Source organism: Salvelinus namaycush, chromosome 39, assembly GCF_016432855.1.
Source record: "Salvelinus namaycush isolate Seneca chromosome 39, SaNama_1.0, whole genome shotgun sequence".
Lineage (NCBI taxonomy): Eukaryota > Metazoa > Chordata > Actinopteri > Salmoniformes > Salmonidae > Salvelinus > Salvelinus namaycush.
The window spans coordinates 15,020,265-15,047,054 of record NC_052345.1 but is presented as its reverse complement, the minus strand read 5'-3'; the positions used below and the strand labels follow the sequence as shown (position 1 = coordinate 15,047,054).

The window sequence follows — 26,790 nt, the reverse complement described above, 5'->3', positions numbered from 1 at the left end:
TTACTCTCATACAATGTAAATAACTTTGAGAAAACTGCTATATATAATATTGGTACAGTAGTAGGTCAAGATTAAATCCTAATCACATTTCTTCACATTTATTGTTATTCACACACCCCTCCACATAATACAAACAATGACAGCCTCAGAGAAAAACAAAGTAGCTGGAAATGTACAACAAAAGAACAGAAGCATATTTATTAGAATTCTCTGATTGTGACGCATCAGTCTCAGTCTTTGAAAGGGCATTCAAGTGGCGTTCTCCGGATGAGCTCATTCTTTGAACTTCCACTCCTGCCGACACATGGGGCACTGCTGCTGAACCTGCTGGGAGTTGAGCCATTTGAGGATGCAGTGCATGTGGAAGCAGTGGGAGCACTGGCCCCAGACCAACGGGCAGTCATCTCCAGGAACCTTACCTGGAAAGTAGACATTATGTTGCTGAAAAGTCTCCCCTCAACAGAGGATAAGTGTCCATATAGGTCACAATGTTGAACACGTCGTGATATCAAAAAGGACAATTTATGCATAACCGTCAAGATATGAATGCATCGATAGACATACAGGTTATACATTTTTGCTAATTTATAAAAAATGTCAAATGAAATATCACATCAACATAACTATTCAGACCCTTTACTCAGTACTTTGTTGAAGCACTTTTGGCGGTGATTACAGCCCTGAGTCTTCTTGGGTATGACACTACAAGCTTGGCACACCTGTATTTGGGGAGTTTCTCCCATTCTTCTCTGCAGATCCTCTCAAGCTCTGTCAGGTTGGATGTGGAGCGTTGCTGCACAGCTATTTTCAGGTCTCTCCAGAGATGTTCGATCGGGATCAAGCCTGGGTTCTGGCTGGGCCACTCAAGGACATTCAGAGACTTGTCCCGAAGCCACTCCTGCGTTCTTGGCTGTGTGCTTAGTATTGTTGTCTTGTTGGAAGGTGAACCTTCACCCGAGTCTGAGTTCCTGAGCACTCTGGAGCAGGTTTTCATCAAGGATCTCTCTCTACTTTGCTACGTTCATCTTTGCCTCAATCCTGACTAGTCTCCCAGTGCCTGCCGCTGAAAAACATCCCCATAGTACGATGCTGCCAGCACCATGCTTCACCGTAGTGCCAGGTTTCCTCCAGATGTGACGCTTGGCATTCAGGCTAAAGAGTTCAATCTTGGTTTCATCATACCGGAGAATCTTGTTTCTCATGGTCAGGGTCCTTTAGGTGCCTTTGGGCAAACTCCAAGAGGGCTGTCATTTGCCTTTTACTGAGGAGTGGCTCCCGTCTGGCCACTCTACCATAAAGGCCTGATTGGTGGAATGCTGCAGATGGTTGTCCATCTGGAAGGTTCTCCTATCGCCACAGAAGAACTCTAGAGCTCTGTCAGAGTGACCATCGGATTCTTGGTCACCTCCTTGACCATGGCCCTTTTCTCCCGATTGCTCAGTTTGGCCGGGCGGCCAGCTCTAGGAAGAGTCTTGGTGGTTCCAAACTTCTTCCATTTAAGAATGATGGAGGCCACTGTGTTCTTGTGGACCTTCAATGTTGCAGACATTTTTTGGTACCCTTCCCCTGATCTGTGCCTCGACACAATCCTGTCTCAGAGCTCTACGGACAACTCCTTCGACCTCATGGCTTGGGCACAACTGTGGGACCTTATATAGACAGGTGTGTGCCTTTCCAATTCATGTCCAATCAATTTAATTTATGGACACCTGAGCTCAATTTCCAGTCTCATAGCAAAGGGTCTGAATACCTGTTTTCACTTTGTCAATATGGGGTATTATGTGTAGATTACTGAGGATTTAAAACATGTTTTTATCCATTTTAGAATAAGGCTGTAACGTAACAAAATATGGAACAAGTCATGGAGACCAGAAACTTTCCGAATGCACTGTACATGCACTAAGAAGCATATTGAGTTTGTGCATACATTCATTTCAGAGAGTTAGTAACATGTTCATGAGACGTGGAATAACTCAGTAGTTAGTTAGTAAGCAGCGTTATATAGAAACTCACAGTCTGGGCAGCAGCCATTAAAAGACATTCTGCAGATCCCACAGTTCTCATCATTGGCCATCCACAGCCAGGATGCCACGCCGTTCCACTGCTTGATTTTAACCTTCATCTCCCGTGAACCTGATGGGCACACGTTGTATGAATGTTCAAAGTGGCTAGCCTAGCTAACTACTAACGTTAGACCTCTTAACGTTAGCTTAGTAGCTAGCTACCGTTACAGTAACCAGACAGCTAGCTAGCTGTACACAGTAGTTTAATTTAATGTTTGCTCGTCTAGAAAGCTAGTGCAACACATGATGTTACTTCGCTGTTGACATTTGGAATAACTAGCTTGTAAGTAACATGGCAAATGTATTAAGGTTTTAAAATGAAGACAAAACATGTCCTGAGAGTTCCGACACATTTAACGTTACATCCTCGAATCGGGGGAAAACATCGCCACCCATGCCTGTGGAGGACAAAAAGAGGTACAATACTGCCATCCAGAGCGATGTTTATTTAACTAGGCAAGTCAGTTAAGAACAAATTATTATTTACAATGACGGCCTAACCCGGACGACGCTAGGCCAATTGTGCGCAACCCTATTGGACTCCCAATCACGGCCGGTTGTGATACAGCCTGGAATCGAACCAGGGTATGTAGTGTCTCGTCTTTTCCATTGATTTATTTGCATTTGAGAACGAATTGAAATGGAAAAATCTAAAAATATTGTCAAAAATAAATATATGGTGGTCTCTTTTGACTATACACTGCCCACCCCAACCAGAAAGGTACCTTTATGATTGCAATGCTGGATAGAGGCACAATACAGCAGGAGAGAGGACGTTGGTCGCGAAAGACGCGCTAAATCGAACGGAAATGGTAGTAAGAATGCATTTACGTCACTTCCTACAATTATTTTTAAGCCCACTAACGTCACTTAAACTTTAGCTTTTCGCCATTGATTAGCACGGAGGAAAGCGGCTAGATTTTGCTACCAAAAACGTAATTATTAAAGTTAATTTTCCAATTATTTGGTGATCTCTAACACGACAAGTGCCACCATGGCTGATAAGATGGATATGTCTTTGGATGACATTATTCAACAAAGTAAGAAAGGTGGAGGTGGCCGCGGAAATCGAGGAGGCCGCAGCCGAGGATCATCGGGTCGAGGTGGGAGTGGAGGCCGACCCGGTGGAGCTGTCTCTGGAGGCCGAACAGGCGGATCCGGGCCCATGAGGAGTCGACAGAACTTCAGCGGAGACAGAAGCGACAGCAGACCCACGCCATACAGCAGGGTAGGAACACGGAGGATCACAGAAAAAGGAGGAATGGCAGAGGCGACGACGACGAATGTTAAATAATTTAGCTGATCTTGTTAAATGTGCTGCGACACGTACGAGGTAACGTTAGTTCGCAAAGTTGCTGATGGATGTGGAATTATCATCGGGAAGTGCGCTATAGGGCACAACCCAAAGAAGAAACCACTGTTCAGAAACGTTTATTCATTTGATAATGACGTACAAAGTCGTGTTTGGCTTCAGGTCAAACAGTTGCTAGCCAGCACTATTGAATGTTACTCGCCATGTCCTAAGTTTCTGGGAGGGAACGTTAACTAGCTAGGTAACGTTAACGTGTTGTTCACACGTTGGCCACTTCAAAACGGAGCTGATCCGCAAAGCTAGCCAACACTTGTTTGTGTAGTTTGAATGCGACCTGGCCCAGATATTCACCTTTGGTCTACAAGCCGTGTACCTCGTGTTTTTTTTTTTGGGTAGTCCACAACTTCCTGATCCTATTTGTCGACTGGCGCATTGTTGGCCATAAATTAAGTTCCAGATTTGTCAAATTATCAAGAATTGGACTGTTTACGCAACGAAGCTAACAAAATGGCGACCCTCAAAATGGATGTTATGTCAACTGGGCCACCATTCCTGTGCCACATTGAGTTTTTTTTTTTTCTTTGTTTCATATTTTGACCCAGATTGCAAAGCACAACACCCCAAGGAACTTTATTGAACTTTCCATGGTCGGTTAAAGGGAAATGACTTTCACGCGTTTTGAAGGAAGGATTTTTCTTTGGATGGACTTTTTCGTCACTTGGAGTTGAAGCAGAATCTGGATGCTGTCCTTGCCATCGAGATCAAGTCAGTTTTTTTGTTACCTACACCACCTTCAAACCACCTGTAGGGCAGGAGCCATTTTGAGTTGGAAGTCCTGCCATCCGTCCTACTAGCTTAGTTTTGGTTCTTATATTTGTTTAATTGTTTTTATTAAGTAATATGTATGCTGTTACACTGACCATGAATCCACCATAGACTAATGTGTCTAAATGGTAGTGATGAAGCAAGATTCCCCTGCCTGCCTAAGCAACTGACTCAAATGTGCTCAGTCTGATCAGCAGGAGCAGGGGAACCAGAAGTCAGCAGCTGCATTTTTTCATTTTACCTTTACAGCCCAGAGAGCTTCCGGACAAATGGCAACACGACATGTTCGAAGGTGGCTTTGGCGGTAATGCTGGCGGTGGTGGGGGAGCAGGAGGCGGTGGTGTAGAGACTGGCGGCAAGCTCCTTGTCTCAAACCTTGACTTCGGTGTGTCTGACGCTGATATCCAGGTAATTTCTACAGTCAATCGATACAAAGATGTCGGCCTTTTCGCCGAACCGTTTTGAAGTTAAACATGAATTCTTATTTTGTTTGGTTTTTTCAGGAGTTGTTTGCGGAATTTGGTACATTGAAGAAAGCGGCTGTGCACTATGACCGGTCTGGCCGCAGCCAGGGAACCGCTGACGTCCACTTTGAGAGGAGGGCTGATGCACTCAAAGCCATGAAACAGTACGACAATGTACCACTCGATGGTGAGCTTTAATTTGAGTTAGTTGATTGATATTATTTTGACGCTAGTTCGTCATAAAATGTGGTCATTGATTAACTCTCCTGAACAACGATGCCTAATCTTGTTTTCCCTTTGCTCACAGGTCGCGCCATGAGCATTCAGCACGTCACGTCACAAATCAGAGACGATAACCAGAGACGACCTTCACAGAGGTATGTGATTCTATAAGCTTTCTTTTATCTTGTCATGTATGATTGATTTTTTTTCAATTCTAGTGAATCCCAGTAGCTCATTGATTTTCTTTGAATCTGTTTGCAGTTCAAATGGAGGCGGTGGTGGATTCAACAGAGACAGAATTGGACGCCCCAATTTCTCAGAAAGGCGTGGAGGCGGAGACAGGCGGGGAGGCTCCAGGGGCAGGGGTAGAGGCGGACGTGGTGGTGGAGGCAAACCGCAGCAGTTGTCTGCTGAAGAGCTGGATGCCCAGTTGGATGCTTACAATGCCAAGGTAAATGCATGAAAGTGAAGAATTTATATTCCTATAATGTAAGGGGCTTGATCTTTGTAGTTAGAATATGGTCCTAATTTCAACTTGTTTTTAATTGCAGATGGAGACCAGTTAGAATTCCCAGAAGCACTCGTTTGAATCCCTCACCTCATCCCTACCCATCTTCATCCTCTGTCGCATCTGAACCTTGTTGTTGACTTGGACCTGAGAAATGGACCAGATCTGTTACTTACTGTTCTTCGGCATCATTTTAATGTGTGGATGGATCTTGCTTTTCTCCCTTTTTAATATTATGAACACTTTTTGTACCATTTTATTTTTGGGATGGTTGTAGGTTTTTGAGGGGGAGTTTGTTGCCCTTTGCCTCCCCTTCTACTTGTGCATAGTTGTAATAAACCTACAAAACAAACTGTTCCAGTGCATCTGCCTCTTGTTGAAGTTCTGTACGACACTAAGGGCTGGTTTCCCCACACATTAACTTTAGTCATGGGCCAAAGCTGTTTCGGTGTAGTTTCTCCGTAGAGCTTACATTAGTCCTGGACTAGGTTTTATCGGTGTCCAGGAAACCAGCCCTACAAGCCTGAAAGGCACTATATGGCGTCTGCGTTGGCCATGTAGCATTTATGGTGATATAGCCTCTGCAGAAGTCAGGGCATACATACTAGCGCTTAATGGCGCAGAGCCTTTGTGAAGTGAGATTGTTTATACAGGCCCTCAACTACTGTCATCCAATCATGTCAATGAGCTATATGGAGCCTTCCGCATTGTTACAAAATTTAAGGCGCATGGTGATGTGGTATGGAGCTCAATTGGGCCTCTGGAGGCTCCAATTACACCACACCATCCATATGGTGCCTCTGACCACATTTTCACATCAAGCATTAATTGGAACTTAGACCTCTATGGGGGTGATCATGTAAAATGTGTGGAAATGATTGAACTTCCAATGGTAGTTCACTGCTGCAACTATATAAAATGCTTGTAAAAAGCTAAAGCAATTTTATAACATGCACAATATTCTTGTGAGATTGTCAAACCCAATTAATGTATAATGTTAATACCTTTTCATATTTTGTGGTTAATACAATGTTAGAAATTAAATTCATTTTCAATCTCACATCACTGACTTGTTTGATATTAGTTGAAATGGTCAAAGAACTAGACGGACCAGTTGATTAGTCTTCGGAATGAAGGATGGGGACCTAATAAGTTGACCTAAAAAAATTCTAAAGTTTTAACATTTGAAACTATTCAAATTAAGTGTTAAATACACTTCCGCTGCTTGTTCAAGACTTCAAATTAGCCCCACCTAAAATCTCTTTAGGGCGCGCGGCAACTGCACGCCACCTGCATAGAGCGTGCGCGCCTCGGCATAGTTCCCGGAAACGAGTTGTATGGGGCGGCGCCGTTCCTTCTTCGCCATACTTGCACAGGGAAGAGCAACAGAAGCACTTATTCTGCAGCGCCTGGGAAAAAACAGCAGGAAAACGGTAAAGACCTGCTTTCACAACCTATAAAATAGTTAAAGATCAAGCACAGGACGATTCGTTATGTTTTAGACTTACTTTGTATCTGGTGTCATTTCGTCCCAACTTTGTTAACTAGCAATTTGCTGAGTTGTGCTAGCATGTCAACCACGGTAACGTTAGCCTGCTAACGTATCAAACGTTACAAACTCCACACCCTGGTTGCAGCAGTGCCCATATGTAGCCAGCGAAACATTAAGTTAACGTTTGTCTACTGTTAATATTTTGTTCTGCTGTAGTGGGACTTATGTAAAAGCACGGAACAATTGTAACATAGTGTGGTTTAATTGGGTGGCAGGTGGCTAGACTCCAAAACCCATGTTGCTAATTAGCCAGCTAGCAATCCTCGTGCAGCTTGATGACTTGCGGCAGTGTCTAGCCGTTCAGAGACTAGTTAGCCAGTGGTGTTAACACACTAGCTAGCTATTTGGCTGTCTTTGACGTTTGGTTACTTTGTCACCTGAAACAGTGCCACATTCGACGATTATGTAACCTTTGTTCTTAGATAGTTTAACACATTATGTTTAGCTTATTATTTAGCTATTCGTTTGGATTCTCCAAAGTCAGCATCTGTCACTGTCAGTAACTACATTAACCGGTCAGTCTTTCTTTGCAGCAAGCTAACGCTACAACTCAAGCTATCTAGCCAACTACAGACAACAAAAGAATGGAAATGAGATTTCTTTGTTAGATGTTTCTCTTCCAGGAAGTAACTCAAGTTAATAAAGCAATGTTGATAAGAGAACAATTGTATTGACGTACTATATTGATCTGTAGTGCACACTGCATACCCAGTTTCATTGCAACACAAATTATAATTTTACAGCTGGTGGCTGTGTAAAGTATTGTCAGTGATTGCACAGGAGAAAGAGACTGTTCTGCACCTGTGCAGAGTACAACTCATTTTGTTCACAAGTTTGAATAAATAATGAGCCATTATTTCAACTGTAATTAATTTCATCCATTGATGTTTACTGATGCAAATTCTAGTTGGTGAATGTGAGAAAGGAAATTCATTAGCGTAGTTAGACTAGTTTCCTCTGTCAACCTGAATTTTAAGTACCACCTCCTGTCTGCTAGAAATAATTGACATCTTCCTCTGACTGGGCGGGTGTAGTGGACCCTTCAGACTAGAAGCCAGGGTAACATTGATTGAGCCCTGTACAATGGAACATCACGGCTCATTAAATAGAGCATCCATAAAGTTAGCATTGGAAATTGCTTTAAATTCTCATTATTTGTCAATGAATAATCAATCCGCGACAAACAATCTCTCGTATATGCTCAGGAGCTTGCAAATGGTTATATGTTTCTGTTCTGAACTTCCCATGCGCTTGCCAGCTGAGTTAAAATCAGACCGACAAACCCCTGGCCCCTAGCTCCCAGACAAAGTTGAGGATGTCATTTGCCTAAGAGCAGAGAATAGGAAGTGAGATTTTACTCTTAAGTGACACTGCAAGTTTAGTGCAAATCATTACACAACATTAGCTCTGAAATACCCCCACCTTTGGTCAAAAGTTAATATAATCTGACACATTTGCCAACCCAAACAGTTGAGTTAATTATGTGGTATAGAGGTCTACACGGGTCCAACCAAATACCAGACCAGGGTGGGTCCAAAGTGCAAGCTTTTTCCTCGGATCTGGGCCGGGCCCTATTTGATTGTCATCGGGTCTTGGGTCTATGTAACTACAGCTGATAGACCCGAATGGACACCACCACCACGGCTCTGCATAGCATATTTGTTTTACACTAATATTCATTAAGTAGAAGAGCAACTAGGCTGATATATATTTTGCTTTTACATGGGTCTAGACCTGGACCCATTAGGTTGGGCGTCTGGTCCATTCAGGTCCGGGTCTGATTGTCCTCGGATCTGTTCTAGCAAGATGGTGGTAGGTCGACCACTTGTGTTTGTGTGTGTGTAAAAGCAGTCGGTGTGAGTCTGCAACCTGGTCTTAGAACGTTTCGTATTATTCTTTACGCAAATCGAAGACAGTAGATTTCATATGGTATGTATTAATTTGTGGATGTCCATCATCCATTATGTATGATTTGTTATGAACCAATTTGTTGTGGCTACCGTTAGCTACGTGGCTAATGTTAGCTATGCTAGAGATTTAAGGTTAGGAGTTTGGTTAGCGGTAATGTTAAGTAGCTAACAAGTAGTAAGTAGTTGCTAATTAGCTCAAATGCTAAAGTTGTCCATGATGAAATTCGAACACACAACCTTTGGGTTGCTAGATATTCGCGTTATACGCCCGACCAACCACCCACCTTTAGTTTTTGCCTTAAGTAACATTCTGTCTTATGTAACCATATCCTACTAATTTGAGTGTCCCTGATTTACACTTACTATGCTACATCAAGTCTGAGACCAGGCTTGAGTCTAAGCAGGCCCCTGGCTGCCCTGTGCTCAGGCATGTTTATCTCTGCAGTCAAATCCATGTTCCACTGTCTGCAGGGTGAGCCGCTCTCCTTCTGTGGCATGTATGTTAGCAGAGTCACGAGCAAGTCTCAAGTCACAAGGCCCGAGTCTCAAGTCGAGTCCGAAGTAGAACGGGTCGAGTCTCGTGTCAAGTTCAAGGCGTGTATTCTAAGATCAAGTCACGTGTTTTTTCAAATCGAGTAATAAAAAAAATCTATACATGCAATGACTTGTTCAACTACAATTCTTTGTCTATTTATTGAGGCTTCCATACAGCCCTTTTCATTATTTTGTCTCAACACATTTTGATTATGTCATTGTAAAATAGGGACCTTGTAGCAGTCTTAAACACCAGTCTCGACGTCAACAGTGAGGAGGCGTCTCCGAGATGCTGGCCTTCAAGGCAGAGTTGCAAAGAAAAAGCCATATCTCAGACTGGCCAATAAAAAGAAAAGATTAAGATGGGCAAAAGAACACAGACACTGGACAGAGGAGCTCTGCCTAGAAGGCCAGCATCCCGGAGTCGCCTCTTCACTGTTGACGTTGAGACTGTTTTTTTGCGGGTGATGAAGCTGCCAGTTGAGGACTTGTGAGTCGTCTGTTTCTCAAACTAGACACACTAATGTACTTGTCCTCTTGCTCAGTTGTTCACCAGGGCCTCCCTCTCCTTTTTCTATTCTGGTTAGAGCCAGTTTGTGCTGTTCTGTGAAGGGAGTAGTACACAATGTTGTACGAGATCTTCAGTTTCTTGGCAATTTCTCGCATGGGATAGCCTTCATTTCTCAGAACAAGAATAGACTAACGCGTTTCAGAAGAAAGGTCTTTGTTTCTGGCCATTTTGAACCTGTAATCGAACCCACAAATACTGATGCTCCAGATACTCATCGAGTCTAAAGGAGGCCAGTTTTATTGCTTCTTTAATCAGAACAACAGTTTTCAGCTGTGATAACATAATTGCGAAAGGGTTTTCTAATGATCAATTAGCCTTGTAAAATGAGAAACTTGGATTAGTTATCTGCCATTGGAACACAGGAGTGATGGTTGCTGATAATGGGCCTCTGTACGCCTATTTAGATATTCTATTAAAAATCAGCTGTTTCCAGCTACAATAGTCATTTACAACATTAACAAAATCAGCTGTTTCCAGCTACAATAGTCATTTACAACATTAACAATGTCTGCACTGGCAGTTCTATCTATCGGATCAATTTGATGTTATTTTAATGGACAAAAGCAAAAACAAATCTTTCAAAAACAAGGACATTTCTAAGTGACCCCAAACTTTTGAACGATAGTGTATGTTAATAGCAGTGACGCTATTACTGTGTAACTCCGGTAGGGCAACATCTGAAAAACGGCGCACTTGGTGGTGTGTACTGGTGCTCGACCAGTCGGCGAAAGCCAACATCACCCACGACAGAGAACGGTTGATTGTCAAGGGCACTTGGTTCTATTTGTGACGCAGTGCAAGTCCCGCCTCTCCTATCTCCTCATTGGTTTTAAGAGCATATACCCACGTTGGTGATTGAAAGATGAACTTAGGTCCACATTCCAGTCCAGTTGGTGGTCTTTTATTTTTTTAACCATTTAACTAGGCAAGTCAGTTAAGAACAAATTCTTATTTACAATGATGGCCTCGGAACAGTGGGTTGACTACTTGTGCTTGTAAAAGTCCATACTCAACAAAAATGACATTCGATAGCTACTATCTATGTTTAACTTTGAGCTGGATTTGCCTGTCTTTGCGATTTATTAGTTTGTTTTTCGCTCGTTAACATTTAGCTAACAGCATCTATAGCTGTGCTCGAATACTCATACTAACCATACTATTTGTGACGTGAATTGAGTATATATTATGCTTATTGGTCATAGTATGGATATAGTTAGTATGCCAAAAGTTCCCGATGTTGGGAAGCCAACAGGGGTATGGCTATCCGTACCCCTGTTGATCGGGGTATGGGTAGCCAAGTGGAAAGCATGGCCAGACGAAGAAAATTGCTTATTGAAATTCTCAATTATAGTGGATTTTTCGGTGGCGACTGTGTTTCCTCGCCTCAGTGCAGTGGGCAGCTGGGAGGAGGTGCTCTTATTCTCCATGGACTTTAGTGTCCCAGAACTTTTTTGAGTTTGTGCTACAGGATGCAAATTTCTGCTTGAAAAAGCTAGCCTTAGCTTTCCTAACTGCCTGTGTATTTGTTCCTAACTTCCCTGAAAAGTTGCATATCACGGGGGCTATTCGATGCTAATGCAGAACGCCACAGGATGTTTTTGTGCTGGTCAAGGGCAGTCAGGTCTGGAGAGAACCAAGAGCTATATCTGTTCCTGGTTCAACCTTTTTTGAATGGGGCCTGCTTATTTAAGATGGTGAGGAAGGCACTTTTAAAGAATAACCAGGCATCCTCTACTGGCGGGATGAGGTCAATATCCTTCCAGGATACCCGGGCCAGGTCGATTAGAAAGGCCTGCTCACTGAAGTGTTTTAGGGAGTGTTTGACAGTGATGAGGGGTGGTCGTTTGACCGCAGACCCATTACGGATGCAAGCAATGAGGCAGTGATCGCTGAGATCTTGGTTGAAAACAGCAGAGGTGTATTTGGAGGGCAAGTTGGTTAGGATGATATCTATGAGGGTGCCCGTGATTACGGATTTGGGGTTGTACCTGGTGGGTTCATTGATAATTTGTGTGAGATTGAGGGCATCAAGCTTAGATTGTAGGATGGCCGGTGTGTTAAGCATGTCCCAGTTTAGGTCACCTAGCAGCACAAGCTCTGAAGATAGATGGGGGGCAATCAATTCACATATGGTGTCCAGGGCACAGCTGGGGGCAGAGGGTGGTCTATTGCAAGCAACAACGGTGAGAGACTTGTTTCTGGAAAGGTGGATTTTTAAAAGTAGAAGCTCGAATTGTTTGGGTACAGACCTGTATAGTATGACAGAACTCTGCAAGCTATCTCTGCAGTAGATTGCCACAACGCCCCCTTTGGCAGTTCTATCTTGTCTGAAAATGGTATAGTTAGGCATGGAAATTCCAGGGTTTTTGGTGGTCTTCCTAAGCCAGGATTCAGACACGGCTAGGACATCCGGGTTGGCAGTGTGCTAAATCAGTGAATAAAACAAACTTGGGGAGGAGGCTTCTAATGTTAACATGCATGAAACTAAGGCTTTTACGGTTACAGAAGTCAATAAATGAGAGCACCTGTGGAGTAGAAGTGGAGATGGGCACTGCAGGGCCAGGATTAACCTCTACATCACCAGAGGAACAGAGGAGGAGTAGTTGACCGTTATATGTGTGGATTAATTGGTGGAGTAGAGGACCCTGTGCATTTCAGTTAAAATAACAACTCAATGTTTATATCCCAGGACAAATTAGCTAGCAACAGCAAGCTATCTAAATAGGACAAATTAGCTAGCAAATGCAATTAGCTAGCAAATGCCATAAATGTGTAATGCTTTTCGATCTGTCCCCAAATTAATGTAATTGGTTCAGAGTTTATTTTGATATTTTAACCTGCGTGTTGTGATCGTGTTTGGTGTGGGGGGGACAAAATAAATTTATGCACGATGGCGCACGTGCGCAACCAGTTTGGGTTCCGTGTATCTCACCCGATCTGTGTTGATTGACAGTTTGCTGTTCCATTCAAAGGGCCAAGTCTGCGTTTCACTAGCCAATATGTGGCTACTGTCTCTGGCTGCGTGGAGAGTAATCCATGGTGCTTCTGTACCACAAAATGAGTAACAAAATGTTACAAAACCTGGCCAGATCATTTCAAATCATCAGTCTTGTGGCGTCAAGTCTCAAGTTATTTTATTTTCTATACAAGTGGACTTGGGTCAGACTCGACAACTCTCTGTTAGTGTTAACTAGAGGTTGACCGATTATGGTTTTTCAACACCGATACCGATATTGGAGGACCAAAAAAAGCCGATACCGATTAATCGACCGCTTAAATTTTTTTACATTTGTAATAATGACAATTACAACAATACTGAATGAACACTTATTTTAACTTAATATAATACATCAATAAAATCAATTTAGCCTCAAATAAATAATGAAACATGTTCAATTTTGTTTAAATAATGCAAAAACAAAGTGTTGGAGAAGAAAGTAAAAGTGCAATATGTGCCATGTAAGAAAGCTAACGTTTTAGTTCATTGCTCAGAACATGAGAACATATGAAAGCTGGTGGTTCCTTTTAACATGAGTTTTCAATATTCCCAGGTAAGAAGTTTTAGGTTGTAGTTATTATAGGAATTATAGGACTATTTCTCTCTAAACCATTTGTATTTCATATACCTTTCACTATTGGATGTTCTTATAGGCACTTTAGTATTGCCAGTAACAGTATAGCTTCCGTCCCTCTCCTCACTCCTACCTGGGCTCGAACCAGGAACACATCGACAACAGCCACCCTCGAAGCAGCGTTACCCATGCAGAGCAAGGGGAACAACTACTCCAAATCTCAGAGCGAGTGACGTTTGAAACGCTATTAGCGCGCACCCCGCCAACTAACTAGCCATTTCACATTGGTTACACCAGCCTAATCTTGGGAGTTGATAGGCTTGAAGTCATAAACAGCGCAATGCTTGAAGCATTGCGAAGAGCTGCTGGCAAAATGCACAAAAGTGCTGTTTGAATGAATGCTTACGAGCATGCTGGTGCCTACCATTGCTCTATCAAATCATAGACTTAATTATAACATAATAACACACAGAAATACGAGCCTTAGGTCATTAATATGGTCGAATCCGGAAACTATCATCTCAAACAAAACATTTATTCTTTCAGTGAAATACGGAACCGTTCCGTATTTTATCTAACGGGTGGCATCCATAAGTCTAAATATTCCTGTTACATTGCACAACCTTCAATGTTATGTCATAATTACGTAAAATTCTGGCAAATTAGTTCGCAATGAGCCAGACGGCCCAAACTGTTGCATATACTCTGACTCTGCGTGCAATGAACGCAAGAGAAGTGACACAATTTCACCTGGTTAATATAGCCTGCTAACCTGGAATTCTTTTAGCTAAATATACAGGTTTAAAAAAAAAATATACTTCTGTGTATTGATTTTAAGAAAGGCATTGATGTTTATGGTTAGGTACACGTTGGAGCGTTGGAGCAACGACAGTCCTTTTTCTCGAATGCGCACTGCATCGATTATATGCAACGCAGGACACGCTAGATAAACTAGTAATATCATCAACCATGTGTAGTTATAACTAGTGATTATGATTGATTGTTTTTTATGAGATAAGTTTAACGCTAGCTAGCAACTTACCGTGGCTTCTTACTGCATTCACGTAACAGGCGGGCTCCTAGTGAGGCAGGTGGTTAGAGCGTTTGACTAGTTAACCATAAGGTTGCAAGATTGAATCCCTGAGCTGACAAGGTAAAAATCTGTCGTTCTGCCCCTGAACAAGGCAGTTAACCCACCGTTCCGAGGCCGTCATTGAAAATAAGAATGTGTTCTTAACTGACTTGCCTAGTTAAATAAAGGTGTAAAATAAAAAAAACTGCGAAATCGGCGTCCAAAATTACCGATTTCCGATTGTTATGAAACCGTGAAATCGTCCCTAATTAATCGGCCGACCTCTAGTGTTAACACCTCTCTAGCCAAAGGGGATACCCATTCTCCCAACTTTTAATGAGATGTTTTGTGTACAGTTGTTTCCAAGGCAAACTAGCCTTTTGTGAAATAGGCTACAGTTAACATGTTACAAACTCTGCCAGTAATATAACATCACATATCATTGTTATAGATGCGTGGAAGGGCTTCTTTTTTTTATTACCAAAGTAGAATGCATTTGTCCAATTAGTTGGAGTATTTGCCGTCAAGGTTCCAAGCTGCCTTCAAGATAAGATGACACGCATTTCATATTAGGCCTGAATCATAATTGCAGACTAATAATTGTTTGTCTCTTGTATATGTGCCGTCGTAAGTTACTGACTAAGCATTAGGTCTATGATGGAACTACTACGCTGTCACACTGATGGTAGGCTTCCTTAACTCTTGAGACCAGCTCACATAAACACATTAGAAACATCTCTATATTCAGCACAAGGTTTCCGTTAGGAAAATGTGTGCCTGACGTTTGACCGGCAGCATTTATTTACTGGACCCATATGCATCGGGAGCGTAACCTAATTAGGGCGTCCACCCACGGTACTCAGGAAGACACAAATCCCGTTTAGGTTATGGTAATTCATTTGAACAGAAAATGCAAATCGAGAATGCAACGATGTTATCTAATTCCGATGCCCACATATACTTTTCCTCAGTCAATAAGCAGAGTAACGAATAACAAAATCACTAGCCTATTTTAATTTACTATCCCCCATGTAAAAGTTGACCAATTCTATTGTTCAGCTTGTCGAGAAAGAAACTATTCCAAACTGACTCTGGGACAGTTGTGGGACGATAGATCCCAAATTCATACAACCAGTAGGCCTAGGCTACATAAAACAAATGTTAAAAAGCCATGAGTCTGATGCAACCGATAAGAACATTTATCCTTAAAAGGTTGATCAAATCAAATTTATATAGCCCTTCTTACATCAGCTGATATCTCAAAGTGCTGTACAGAAACCTAGCCTAAAACCCCAAACAGCAAGCAATGCAGGTGTAGAAGCACGGTGGCTAGGGAAAAACTCCCTAGAAAGGCCAAAACCTAGGAAGAAACCTAGAGAGGAACCAGGCTAAGGGGTGGCCAGTCCTCTTCTGGCTGTGCCAGGTGGAGATTATAACAGAACATGGCCAAGATGTTCATAAATGACCAGCATGGTCAAATAATAATAATCACAGTAGTTGTTGAGGGTGCAGCAAGTCAGTCAGCACCTCTGGAGTAAATGTCAGCTATTATTTCTTCATATTTATAAGCGCAGCAATGCGCACAAGACAGTAGGCTACGCGTGAATGTTCGTTCCATAGTGCAATTAGCGGGGAAACACCGTTGTCATAATCAAGCAGTTACATGTGACAGAGATGAAATGTAGATAGATGGGAGAATGAATATGCAACAACTAGCATGGGTTGCTAATATGACAAGGATTGTGGCTTTGGCTAACTGGACAATGAAAGAAAGTAAAAATAATAATAATAAAATAATTGCCTATATGGATATGGTCTGATTTTGACCAGGCAACTTTGAAGCAAGGTAAGATATGTAGTAAAACGTTCAGGACTCCAAAAAGGAAGTATATATTTTCAAAATGCATACTGCCTCCAGCTGATTGCCAAGTGGTGTGTGACGCCCTGATGAAGCCTGCCTTCTATTGCTTATGCATTTGCTGTTTGAGATGCTGTATCGGCAGCTCTCACGCTGTCTTGCAGATTTTCCACTTAAAGGCTCTGTAGCTGTATGCTGTGCGAGTGTGATAAATGAGATGCATAACCAATATACACACACGGAAATTTAATTTCACTAAATTATTCAAATGAACCTATACTATAGACCGATGAGCATGACCAGTCAAATGTATTTAAATCGACTGGTATTTCCATCAATGAATAGGCTACAAAGCATTATTTCGCAATGGGATTTTCTTCTTCTGGACAATTGGCCAGTGCCAATTGTATTTATTGGTCTTTCTAAAAAAGTTATTCTGCCCAAAAGCCGGCTAATAACAGCTAACGGAAACCCTGATGCAGCAGTACTTTATTTTTCTTTTGTTTTATGGTGTACTTTTTGTTCCTGTATCTTTGTTACCGTGTAGATTGGGATTAGTTTCCTAATACATGTACTATACACTGTATGCCATACAAAACCAACTGCGTCATTCATTCTCCCCGCTCCATTTTCCTCCAAATCAAACTCCCACCAGGCTGCTAGTCTTTTTTATTATTTTTTTAATAAAAAAAAAATAGTCTTACACTCTTTGGTGAACAAGGATCCAGATGTGCTTTTAACTCTTAAGACTAAACGCCAACATTTAAATACTTTAACTCCCCCAAGCTCCAGCAAAGAACGATAGATCACCGAAAGTGGAATATAACTTTCAGCGAATTATTATATATATTTTTTTCCATTCCTCTGCAGTAGCAGACACAGAGGATTCATGATAAGGCTATTGTGGGAGAGAAAGCCTTATTGGGATTTTTGGACGCTTCTTGGCAAAAACACAGCTCTTCCTGCTTTTGTGAGTCCCTCATGATTCAAGTATATTGAGGAGAGGCCGCTCATTCCAATTATTACCCCTGGATGGGGATGACCCATCTGGAGTGGATTTTATTGGCCATCTTGCTGTCAAACGGTTTTAGTTGTTGGTAAGATGGCATCAAATGATGTCGGCATGAGTTCAAAGGACAGAGATGGGCAGGTTGAATTTTGAGTAGTTTGAGAAAAGCAATTTCAAGAACAGTTTCATTCAGATTTTACTTGAGGAAAGCCCCACAAATTATGCCCGGAAGTCGGCCCAGATCCAAACAGGTTTTCTCATGACATCTGGGGAGATCTGGGGCAAACAGGCAACAACATCTAAGGAACATGGTCATTGATTGCGTTGATCTAAAGAATGTAGCCTGCATGTGGTCTATTTTAGGAGCATGTAAATTCTGTATGTCAGCATCGTTTTGACCGAAGCTTGACCACATCTGCCAGTGTAGTTGAACTTACTTGATAAATAATGAAAAGAAGACATCACTGTAACACATGACAGTCAGTGTAAGTAGATTGGTGTGAGCTTGTTTTGAAAAGTCAGGCTGAGAGGCCCCTGGGGACCAATGGTTGTGAGAGACTGATGGTGTTTGATTGATCTGTTTTTAGAACAACCCCTCTGGTGGTTCTCCCAATGCTAAGGAACACAGCCCCTGCTCCTCTGACCTCAATCTTGTGTGTGTTAGGGGCCCATGTACACATGACCTCATTTGAGGGAGATGGTCTCCCACCAGTGATGATGCTGTTTCAGTGTGCCCAGATTTTTCACATTAGATCCTGGATTAAGTCATCAGTAGTGACTTAATATTTTTGTGATGTAAAAATAAAAAAAAAGATTCTGCACCTTTTTTGGTTCTTCTGATCAGGGAACCTTTCTGCATTTGAGTTCCTTGTTTGTTGCCTTGTGTGATGTCACAGCAGCATTTCATAGTAATTGATGAGATGCTGTCATCCCTTTTATTTGAGCAGAATATACTACATCCTCTGAGGAGTAGCGATTAGTGGAACTATTTATTTGCCGTATCTTGGTTGTAAACATTCCTCTCTCTTCTTCCTCTTCCCCGCCCTCTCTCTGTCACTTCTCTTTCTCTCCACAGACATGGCTGAGGACGATTTGACTCCGGAGCAGCTAGCAGCCATCGCTGCGGAGAACGACGTAGGCGAGACGGTCAACTACAAGCCCCCGGCCCAGAAGACCCTGCAGGAGATCCAAGAGCTGGACCAGGATGACGAGAGTCTCCGGAAGTACAAGGAGGTTCTGCTAGGTGCCGGCGCTGCTGCTGTCGCTGGTGAGTGTGTGTGTTTGTCATTTCTCTCTCAATATGTGTGTTTGTATGCGTGTTTGCCTGACGCCTGCTTAGTATCTTTACGTGTCATATCCAAGATGGTGTAGCAGTCGGACGTGTGTCTTGTCCCGTCCTGTCCCGTGTAAATATAGTTTTCCTCAGTTTTTTCTCTCATATATATTTCATATATTTTAATCTCACTTTTCATCATCGAACTGAATATACTCTCCTGCAACCCACCTCACCCAATGTGGTACGGATCTGCTATTTTTATACTTTAGAACCGGAACCCTCATCAGAAGATAGCCAGCTAACTAGATACTAGTCAGTTAGCCACTGCTAGCGGTCTTCACCGTTAACTCGGACACCAGCCAGCCTCAGCTCGGTCAATACCTGCCAGTCTGCCATCTCCCGGCTAGCCAAAGAGGTCCACCAGCTAATTCTTGGGCTACAATACCTATTTTTCCATATGTCCTGGACCCTTTACTGCTGACACGGAGTCCCGCCGATCCATCACGACTGGTCTCTCATCGAATAGCCCCCGCGATATGCAACTTTTCACGGAAGTCAGGAACCAATATACACAGTCAGTTAGGAAAGCTAAGGCTAGCTTTTTCAAACAGAAATTTGCATCCTGTAGCACTAATTCCAAAAAGTTTTGGGACACTGTAAAGTCCATGGAGAATAAGAGCACCTCTTCCCAGCTGCCCACTGCACCGAGGCTAGGAAACACTGTCACTGCCGATAAATCCGGGTTCATTGAGAATTTCAAAAGCATTTTTCTACGGCTGGCCATGCTTTCCACCAGGCTACACCTACTCCGGCCAACAGCTCTGCAGCAACTTGCCCATGCTCCCCCCCACTTCTCCTTCACCCAAATCCAGACAGCTGATGTTCTGAAAGAGCTGCAAAATCTGGATCCCTACAAATCAGCTGGGCTAGATAATCTGGACCCTCTCTTTCTAAAATTGTCTGCCGAAATTGTTACTACCCTGTTCAACCTCTCTTTCGTATCGTCTGAGATCCCCAAAGATTGGAAAGCTGCCATGGTCATCCCCCTCTTCAAAGGGGGAGACCCTCTAGACCCAAACTGTTACAGACCTATATCCATCCTGCCCTGCCTTTCTAAAATCTTCGAAAGCCAAGTTAACAAACAGATCACCGACCATTTCGAATCCCACCGTACCTTCTCCGCTATGCAATCTGGTTTCTGAGCTGGTCATGGGTGTACCTCAGCCACGCTCAAGGTCCTAAACACGATATCATAACCGCCATCGATAAAAGACAATACTGTGCAGCCGTCTTCATCGACCTGGCCAAGGCTTTCGACTTTGTCAATCACCACATTCTTATTGGCAGACTCCATAGGTTTCTCAAATGACTGTCTCACCTGGTTCACCAACTACTTCTCAGATAGAATTCAGTGTGTCAAATTGGAGGGCCTGTTGTCCGGACCTCTGGCAGTCTCTATGGGGGTGCCACAGGGTTCAATTCTCGGGCTGACTTTTTTCTCTGTAGACATCAATGATGTCGCTCTTGCTGCTGGTGATTCTCTGATCCACCTCTACGCAGACGACACCATTCTGTATACTTCTGGCCCTTCTTTGGACACTGTGTTAACAAACCTCCAGATGAGCTTCAATGCCATACAACTCTCCTTCCGTGGCCTCCAACTGCTCTTAAATGCAAGTAAAACTAAATGCATGCTCTTCAACCATTCGCTGCCCGCACCCGCCTGCCCGTCTAGCGTCACTACTCTGGACGGTTCTGACTTAGAATATGTGGAGAACTACAAATACCTAGGTGTCTGGTTAGACTATAAACACTCCTTCCAGACTCACATTAAGCATCTCCAATCCAAAATTAAATCTAGAATTGGCTTCCTATTTCACAAAAAAGCATCCTTCACTCATGCTGCCAAACATACCCTCGTAAAACTGACTGTCCTACCGATCCTTGACTTTGGCGATGTCATTTACAAAATAGCCTCCAACACTCTACTCAGCAAACTGGATGTAGGCTATCACAGTGCCATCTGTTTTGTCACCAAAGCCCCATATACTACCCACCACTGCGACCTGTATGCTCTCGTTGGCTGGCCCTTGCTTCATATTCTTCGCCAAACCCACTGGCTCCAGGTCATCTATAAGTCTTTGCTAGGTAAAGCCCCGCCTTATCTCAGCTCACTGGTCACCATGGCAACACCCACCCGTAGTACGCGCTCCAGCAGGTATATTTCACTGGTCATCCCCAAAGCCAACACCTCCTTTGGCCGCCTTTCCTTCCAGTTCTCTGCTGCCAATGACTGGAACGAATTGCAAAAATCACTGAAGCTGGAGACCCATATCTCCCTCACTAACTTTAAGCATCAGCTGTCAGAGCAGCTTACTGATCACTGTACCTGTACACAGCCTGTCTGTAAATAGCCCACCCAAATACCTCATCCCCATATTGTTATTTATCTTTTTGCTCTTTTGCACTTCAGTATCTCTACTTGCACATCATCATCTGCACATCTATCCATTCCAGTGTTAATGCTAAATTGTAATTATTTTGCCTCTGGCCTATTTATTGCCTTAGCTCCCTAATCTTCTACATTTGCACACTCTGTACATAGATTTTTCTATTGTGTTAATAACTGTACGTTTGTTTGTGTAACTCTGTTGTTTTTGTCGTCACACTGCTTTGCTTTATCTTGGCCAGGTGGCAGTGTAAATGAGAACTTGTTCTCAACTGGCCTACCTGGTTATATAAAGGTGAAATAAAAAATAAAAAAAGAACACTGTTTAGCTCTGGGAGAAGGCTATAGCTAGTACCCAGGGACTGTTTGTTTCTCAAAATAAACAAATGTTTATTTCATGTTGGGGCCCTTCCAACTAATGGATAGCTGTCCTGATTTCAGTGCTCATCTGGGGCAGACCGCTGGACAGCTGGTTGTTACTGATAGTATGCATGCAGTCCTCATTCCTAAATGTTGCCTCTAAGATGTCTTGGTCTGTACAATCGATTAAAAGTTGTGATGTTTAAATGGAGGCCTAGGTAAGGGCAATAACTTCACAGATATCCCTACTTGGATGTATTCAGTTTGGTTGTCATTTAGACACAAATGCAGAATGATATAAAAATACATTTAAGTATTGTCTTTGTGCTAAATGTCAGAATATAAAATACGTTTGTGACGTATTTTCACACCGAATTACCTATAAAGTTTAAAGGTCTGAAACCAAACATTACATATCAGCAGGGTGTAATTGTGTCAAGGTTGCTGTGGGTCAGTTACCTGATCCATATGAATGTTCTTTGTCTGGTCTTGTTGCAGATCCCAGCGTTCCCAACGTCCAGGTGACACGGTTGACACTGATGTGTGAGACTGCCCCGAACCCACTGACCCTTGACCTGCAAGGTGAGCTGTAGAACTTTTGTTTACTGTAATCCCCAGAAATGGACATCTTATCGTACGAGCATCTCAAAACATGGGGGAAATGGTTCCGAGTGTGTAACTGCCGTTGACAAACTGATCTGTTAGACCGTGTTCTAAGAAAAGACCTGCTACTGTCACCTGACTCTTGAGGTGAGCAAGACACCTTGTGCCGCTGAACAGAATGACCTGAGTCACCCTGAATGAGGCAGGCCAGTGCCAGTAAAAATGCGTGCATCACATCATGTACTTGTAGTGACGACTGGCGGTCATAAACTAACACAGAGAAAGGGTTCCTGGGGAACAGTATAACACAGCCACTCCTGTCAGAAGTAACATGCTGGAAACGGTGAATGAATAGGAATAAGTTAGGTCTCTCTTGAACATTTCAAAGCCTTACCTCATGGTCTTTCCATGTACAGCACTTATTGCAAATTCTGGGGTAAAAACTGGTTCGACGCATTCATCGTGGTGGGAATAAAGAGAATATTGTATTGCTTCCCCAGTCTGTTCCACTGCTAGATGTTGAGGGAGAGTGCTGCAGCACTGCTAGAAGACAGTATTAAAACCCCTGATTAAGTGTGCTAATGAGGCAGTGCCACTGCTGGGCTGAGACAATGACCCCTGCTGAGGTGTCAGCGCTGCCTAGGACTCTACGTGGCTGTTAGACACCCTACTCTCACACTCCACACTGGGGCCCTGTGGACGGCAGTCGCCTGCTGCATGCCCTAGTTAGTTAGTGTGTGTGTGTGTTGGAGAAACCTTACTGTTTTTTTCCCCTTCGTTGTCTTTCTAACAGGAGATCTGGAGTCCTTTAAGAAGCAGTCCTTTATCCTGAAGGAGGGAGTGGAGTACAGAATAAAGATCAGCTTCAAAGTGAGAGCACAGTTCAGATGTGTTGCAGTGGTCCTTGCTGACGTTTAAATGTACAGGTAACTGCCAAAATAAAGGAAACCCCAACAAAAAGTGTCTTAATAGGGTGTTGAGTCACAACAGCTTCAATGCACCTTGGCATAGATTCTACAAGTGTCTGGAACTCTATTGGAGGGATGTGACACCATTCTTCCTCAAGACATTCCATAATTTGATGTTTTGTTAATGAAGGAAAACGCTGTCTGAGGCGCTGTGCCAGAATCTCACATAAGTGTTCAATTGGTTTGAGACTGAGACAGCCATGGCATATGTTTCACATTGTTTTTATGCTCATCAAACCATTCACTGACCACTAGTGGCCTGTGGATGGGGGCATTGCCATCCTATAGGGGCATAGCCATGGTGGCCAAAATATTGGACCGCCCAGCATTTTTATGCATGATGGGATGTTAATTTCTTAATGAACCGAGGAGCCACACCTGTGTGGAAGCACCTGCTTTCAATATACTTTGTATCCCTCATTTACACAAGTGTTTCCATTATTTTGGCAGTTACCTGTACAATATGTAAGATATTGCACAAAACAATTCAATTGAACTACATTGATGCTTTTTTGTTATATTTCAGGTCAATTGAATTGAGAATCAATGTAGTTCAATTTACGTGAATGAAAGCTGTTTGTATAAAGACCCCATCAGTTAAATGCAGATGACACATTTCAGTTGAATGCATTCAGTTGTACAACTGACTAGGTATCCCCCTTTCCCTTTTCCCTTTCCCTAAAAAGGTGGTGGCTACACTTTTCTTTACCCCCCACTAGAAATCAAACACTCAGATTGTGCCATTAATGAACTTGGCTTACCGGTAGGTATTGTATTTTTCAGATTTCACGGTTCACTAGGTCTTTTAAATGGCCTATTTCTGTCAGATGAGCTTGCGATAAGCTAGATTGATTTTCCATGCCGCTAACGATGCCTCTGTCTTTGCAGGTGAACAAGGAGATTGTCTCGGGACTCAAGTATGTCCAGCAGACCCACAGGAAAGGAGTGAGAAGTGAGTGCTTGCTGCTTCCTATCCCTCTTGTTTGTTCCCTCCTGAACTCCATCTCAACCGCACAAGCCTTCCTCCCATAGTAAATGTGGGAAATTGTGCCCTAGACTGAAGCGAATGTTGACATCAACGTTGAAGTTTCCCACTACCATCAGTTTCTACAGATTGCCCTGTTAAGGGAATGTACTAGGTGATACATTGTCATGGTTTCCAAATGTTGGTCCTAACAGAATTGAAGAGATAAGTGGCATGATGCCACATCAACACCGTTGCTTTAGACAGTAAGTAAATGAATTAGTTCAATGAAGAGCTGTAAACACTTAAGGCCTGTGGAAACTACCATTGTTTAATGTTGACAGACAGCCCCGGCCCACACACTGCCTTCCCTTTTTAATCTGCCAAGAGAAACAGGCAGAAGGGCCAGGGACTGAAATTGAGATATTGTTTGAAACCGGATGAAAAGGTTGAAAAGGAGGCTGAAAAACAGACTCAAGTGTCAATAGGGATATTATTGAGAGATTGTTTTGAGGCATTCATCTCACATTTTACTGAGCAGAAGAGAAAGGCGTGAAATGTTTGTTTGAAACTGGATTCAAGTCGAGGCACAAAACAGCCTGTTGTGTCAATTGCTTTATTAGTGAGTCGTGTTTTGAGGCTTATTGAGAAATCGATAGATCAAAATAAATTCGAGCAGGCCTCCTGAGTGGCGCAGCGGTCTACGGGCACTGCTATGCAGTGCTTGAGGCGTCACTACAGACCCGGGTTCAATCCCAGTGTCTTCCGGGTTAGGGAAGGGTTTGGCTGAGCGAGATTTCCTTGTCCCGTTGCGCTCTAGCGTCTCCTTGCTGGGGGCCGGGTGCCTGCAAGCTGACTTCAGTCCCCAGCTGGACGGTGTTTCCTCCGGCACATTGGTGCGGGTGGCTTCTGGATTAAGCGAGCTGTGTGTCAAGAAGCAGTGTGGCTTGGCAGGGTCGTGTTTCGGAGGACTCATGGCTCTCGACCTTCGCCTCTCCCGAGTCCGTAGGGGAGTTGCAGCGATGGGCCAAGGCTATAACTACCAATTATATATCATGAAAAAGGGGTAAAAGTACAACAAATTCTATAAATCGGAGTAAAACAATCAGTCGTGTTTTTCATTAGTCCTGTTTATTGATAACTTTCTTCCCAGAGAGCAAGTCTTTTCTCCAAATAGTTACTCCCTGTTTCATTCAGTTTTCTGTTTATTGCCTAATGAACACCACCCTGTATTTCTTGTCCTCCCTGGTGATTCAAACAGCCCTTCTTTTCTCTCGGTCTCTGTAGTTGACAAGTCAGACTACATGGTGGGGAGCTATGGGCCGAGGCCGAACGAGTACGACTTCCTGACCCCGCTGGAGGAGGCTCCTAAAGGCATGCTGGCCCGCGGCACCTACAACATCAAGTCCAAGTTCACCGACGACGATAAGCACGACCACCTTTCCTGGGAGTGGAACCTCAACATCAAGAAAGACTGGAAAGACTAAGAAAGAGGCCTTCAAAACCAAACCCCACAACCATGTCCCCATTTCTCCATGAGTTTATTTTCTTCTACTTCATTCCATCCTCATGTCTTCAATCTTCATTCTGACCCTTCCTCTTCATTCCGACCCTTCCCATCCCTCTCTCGTTTCTCCCCATTTATCCGTCTGCATTAGTAGCAGAAGCAACGCCCCCCTCTGTCCGTCCATCCCCCCTCTCCTTTCATTGGTTGCACAAAATCCACCATCATTGATTCATTGCCCTCAACCTACCATCCATGCAACCTTAAAGGCCCAGTCCAGTCAAAAATGTGATTTACCTGTTTATATATTATATCCACACTGAGGTTGGAATAATATTGTGAGAATTATGATAATGCCCTTTCAGTGTTGGAGCTGTTTGAAAAGACTGCCTTGGTGGGATGGTGTTTTGGGCCCCCTGGTGACATCACCAGTTGGTAAATTAGTTGATAGACCAGTAAAGAATAGTTCCAAACCTCTCTGCCAATAACAGCTAGTTTTCCCTTCCTCACTGAGGCCACTCCCAGACAGTCCTAACCAAATTCTTGCTTGAGAAATTGCTCTTTTCTAAGAAGCTATTTTGTTTATTTTTTTACCATTGTTTTCAATTAAAATCACAGTAAGGTACTTAATTGTTACCCAGAAATGATTTGATATATTAAAAACAGCTGCATTGGACCTTTAAGTCTCCCATAGCTGTACTGTGCAAGATCTATCCTCAACCCCTCATGGTTTGTCCTGATTGAAGTGATTAAACCCCCCTTTGCTCCCTAAATGGTCTTCCTGTCAGTAAGAAGTACATGTGGAAAAGCAAGTGTACAATCAACTTTTTATTTAGCCTTTTTTTATATAATTGTATGAATAATAGTATACTGTGGCTTTGTTCATGTCACTGTTGATATTAATCAGCTTTTATGGTCATTCCTTCCCTGACATATTTTTCTGCCCCTTTTTAGCATTCCTTTGCTTGCCTCCTTGCTAGTTTATTTTTTATATTTACCAAGACCTGCCTTGTTAAAGATATTCTCCTGAACTTTTGTATTCTTTTTTGCCAGTAGTTCTGAAAGTGGCACCCACGAGCCAAAAGTGGTCTCTGAAAATTGCATGTGTCACAAATGTGCAGATATGTGCACCACGACATTGCTCTCGCTCTACTGTGTGTGCGACTTGCTAGCCGTCAATCAAATGGTGAGGGG

The 26,790-nt window shown here is 43.0% G+C and overlaps 3 protein-coding genes across 3 annotated transcripts; 2 read left to right on the top strand and 1 right to left on the bottom strand.

Annotated features, from left to right (window-relative positions):
* Positions 1 to 76: 76 nt before the first annotated feature.
* Positions 77 to 3,616, bottom strand: LOC120032610 (anaphase-promoting complex subunit 11). The gene is made up of 3 exons (XM_038978775.1): positions 2,789 to 3,616; positions 2,014 to 2,133; positions 77 to 419 (listed from the first exon to the last, which is right to left on the bottom strand). Exons 2-3 carry the CDS (start codon positions 2,120 to 2,122, stop codon positions 274 to 276), a joined length of 255 nt encoding a protein of 84 aa, XP_038834703.1. The 5' UTR covers positions 2,123 to 2,133; positions 2,789 to 3,616; the 3' UTR covers positions 77 to 273.
* LOC120032609 (THO complex subunit 4-like) lies at positions 2,915 to 5,757 on the top strand. Its single transcript, XM_038978774.1, has 6 exons — positions 2,915 to 3,291; positions 4,450 to 4,608; positions 4,704 to 4,851; positions 4,972 to 5,041; positions 5,148 to 5,337; positions 5,438 to 5,757. Exons 1-6 carry the CDS (start codon positions 3,058 to 3,060, stop codon positions 5,450 to 5,452), a joined length of 816 nt encoding a protein of 271 aa, XP_038834702.1. The 5' UTR covers positions 2,915 to 3,057; the 3' UTR covers positions 5,453 to 5,757.
* A 988-nt stretch (positions 5,758 to 6,745) lies between these two features.
* On the top strand, positions 6,746 to 26,161 carry LOC120032563 (rho GDP-dissociation inhibitor 1-like). The gene is made up of 6 exons (XM_038978702.1): positions 6,746 to 6,827; positions 18,548 to 18,739; positions 22,056 to 22,139; positions 22,954 to 23,030; positions 24,017 to 24,080; positions 25,380 to 26,161. The coding sequence occupies exons 2-6, from the start codon at positions 18,550 to 18,552 to the stop codon at positions 25,577 to 25,579; spliced, it is 615 nt and encodes a 204-aa protein (XP_038834630.1). The 5' UTR covers positions 6,746 to 6,827; positions 18,548 to 18,549; the 3' UTR covers positions 25,580 to 26,161.
* Positions 26,162 to 26,790: the final 629 nt, after the last annotated feature.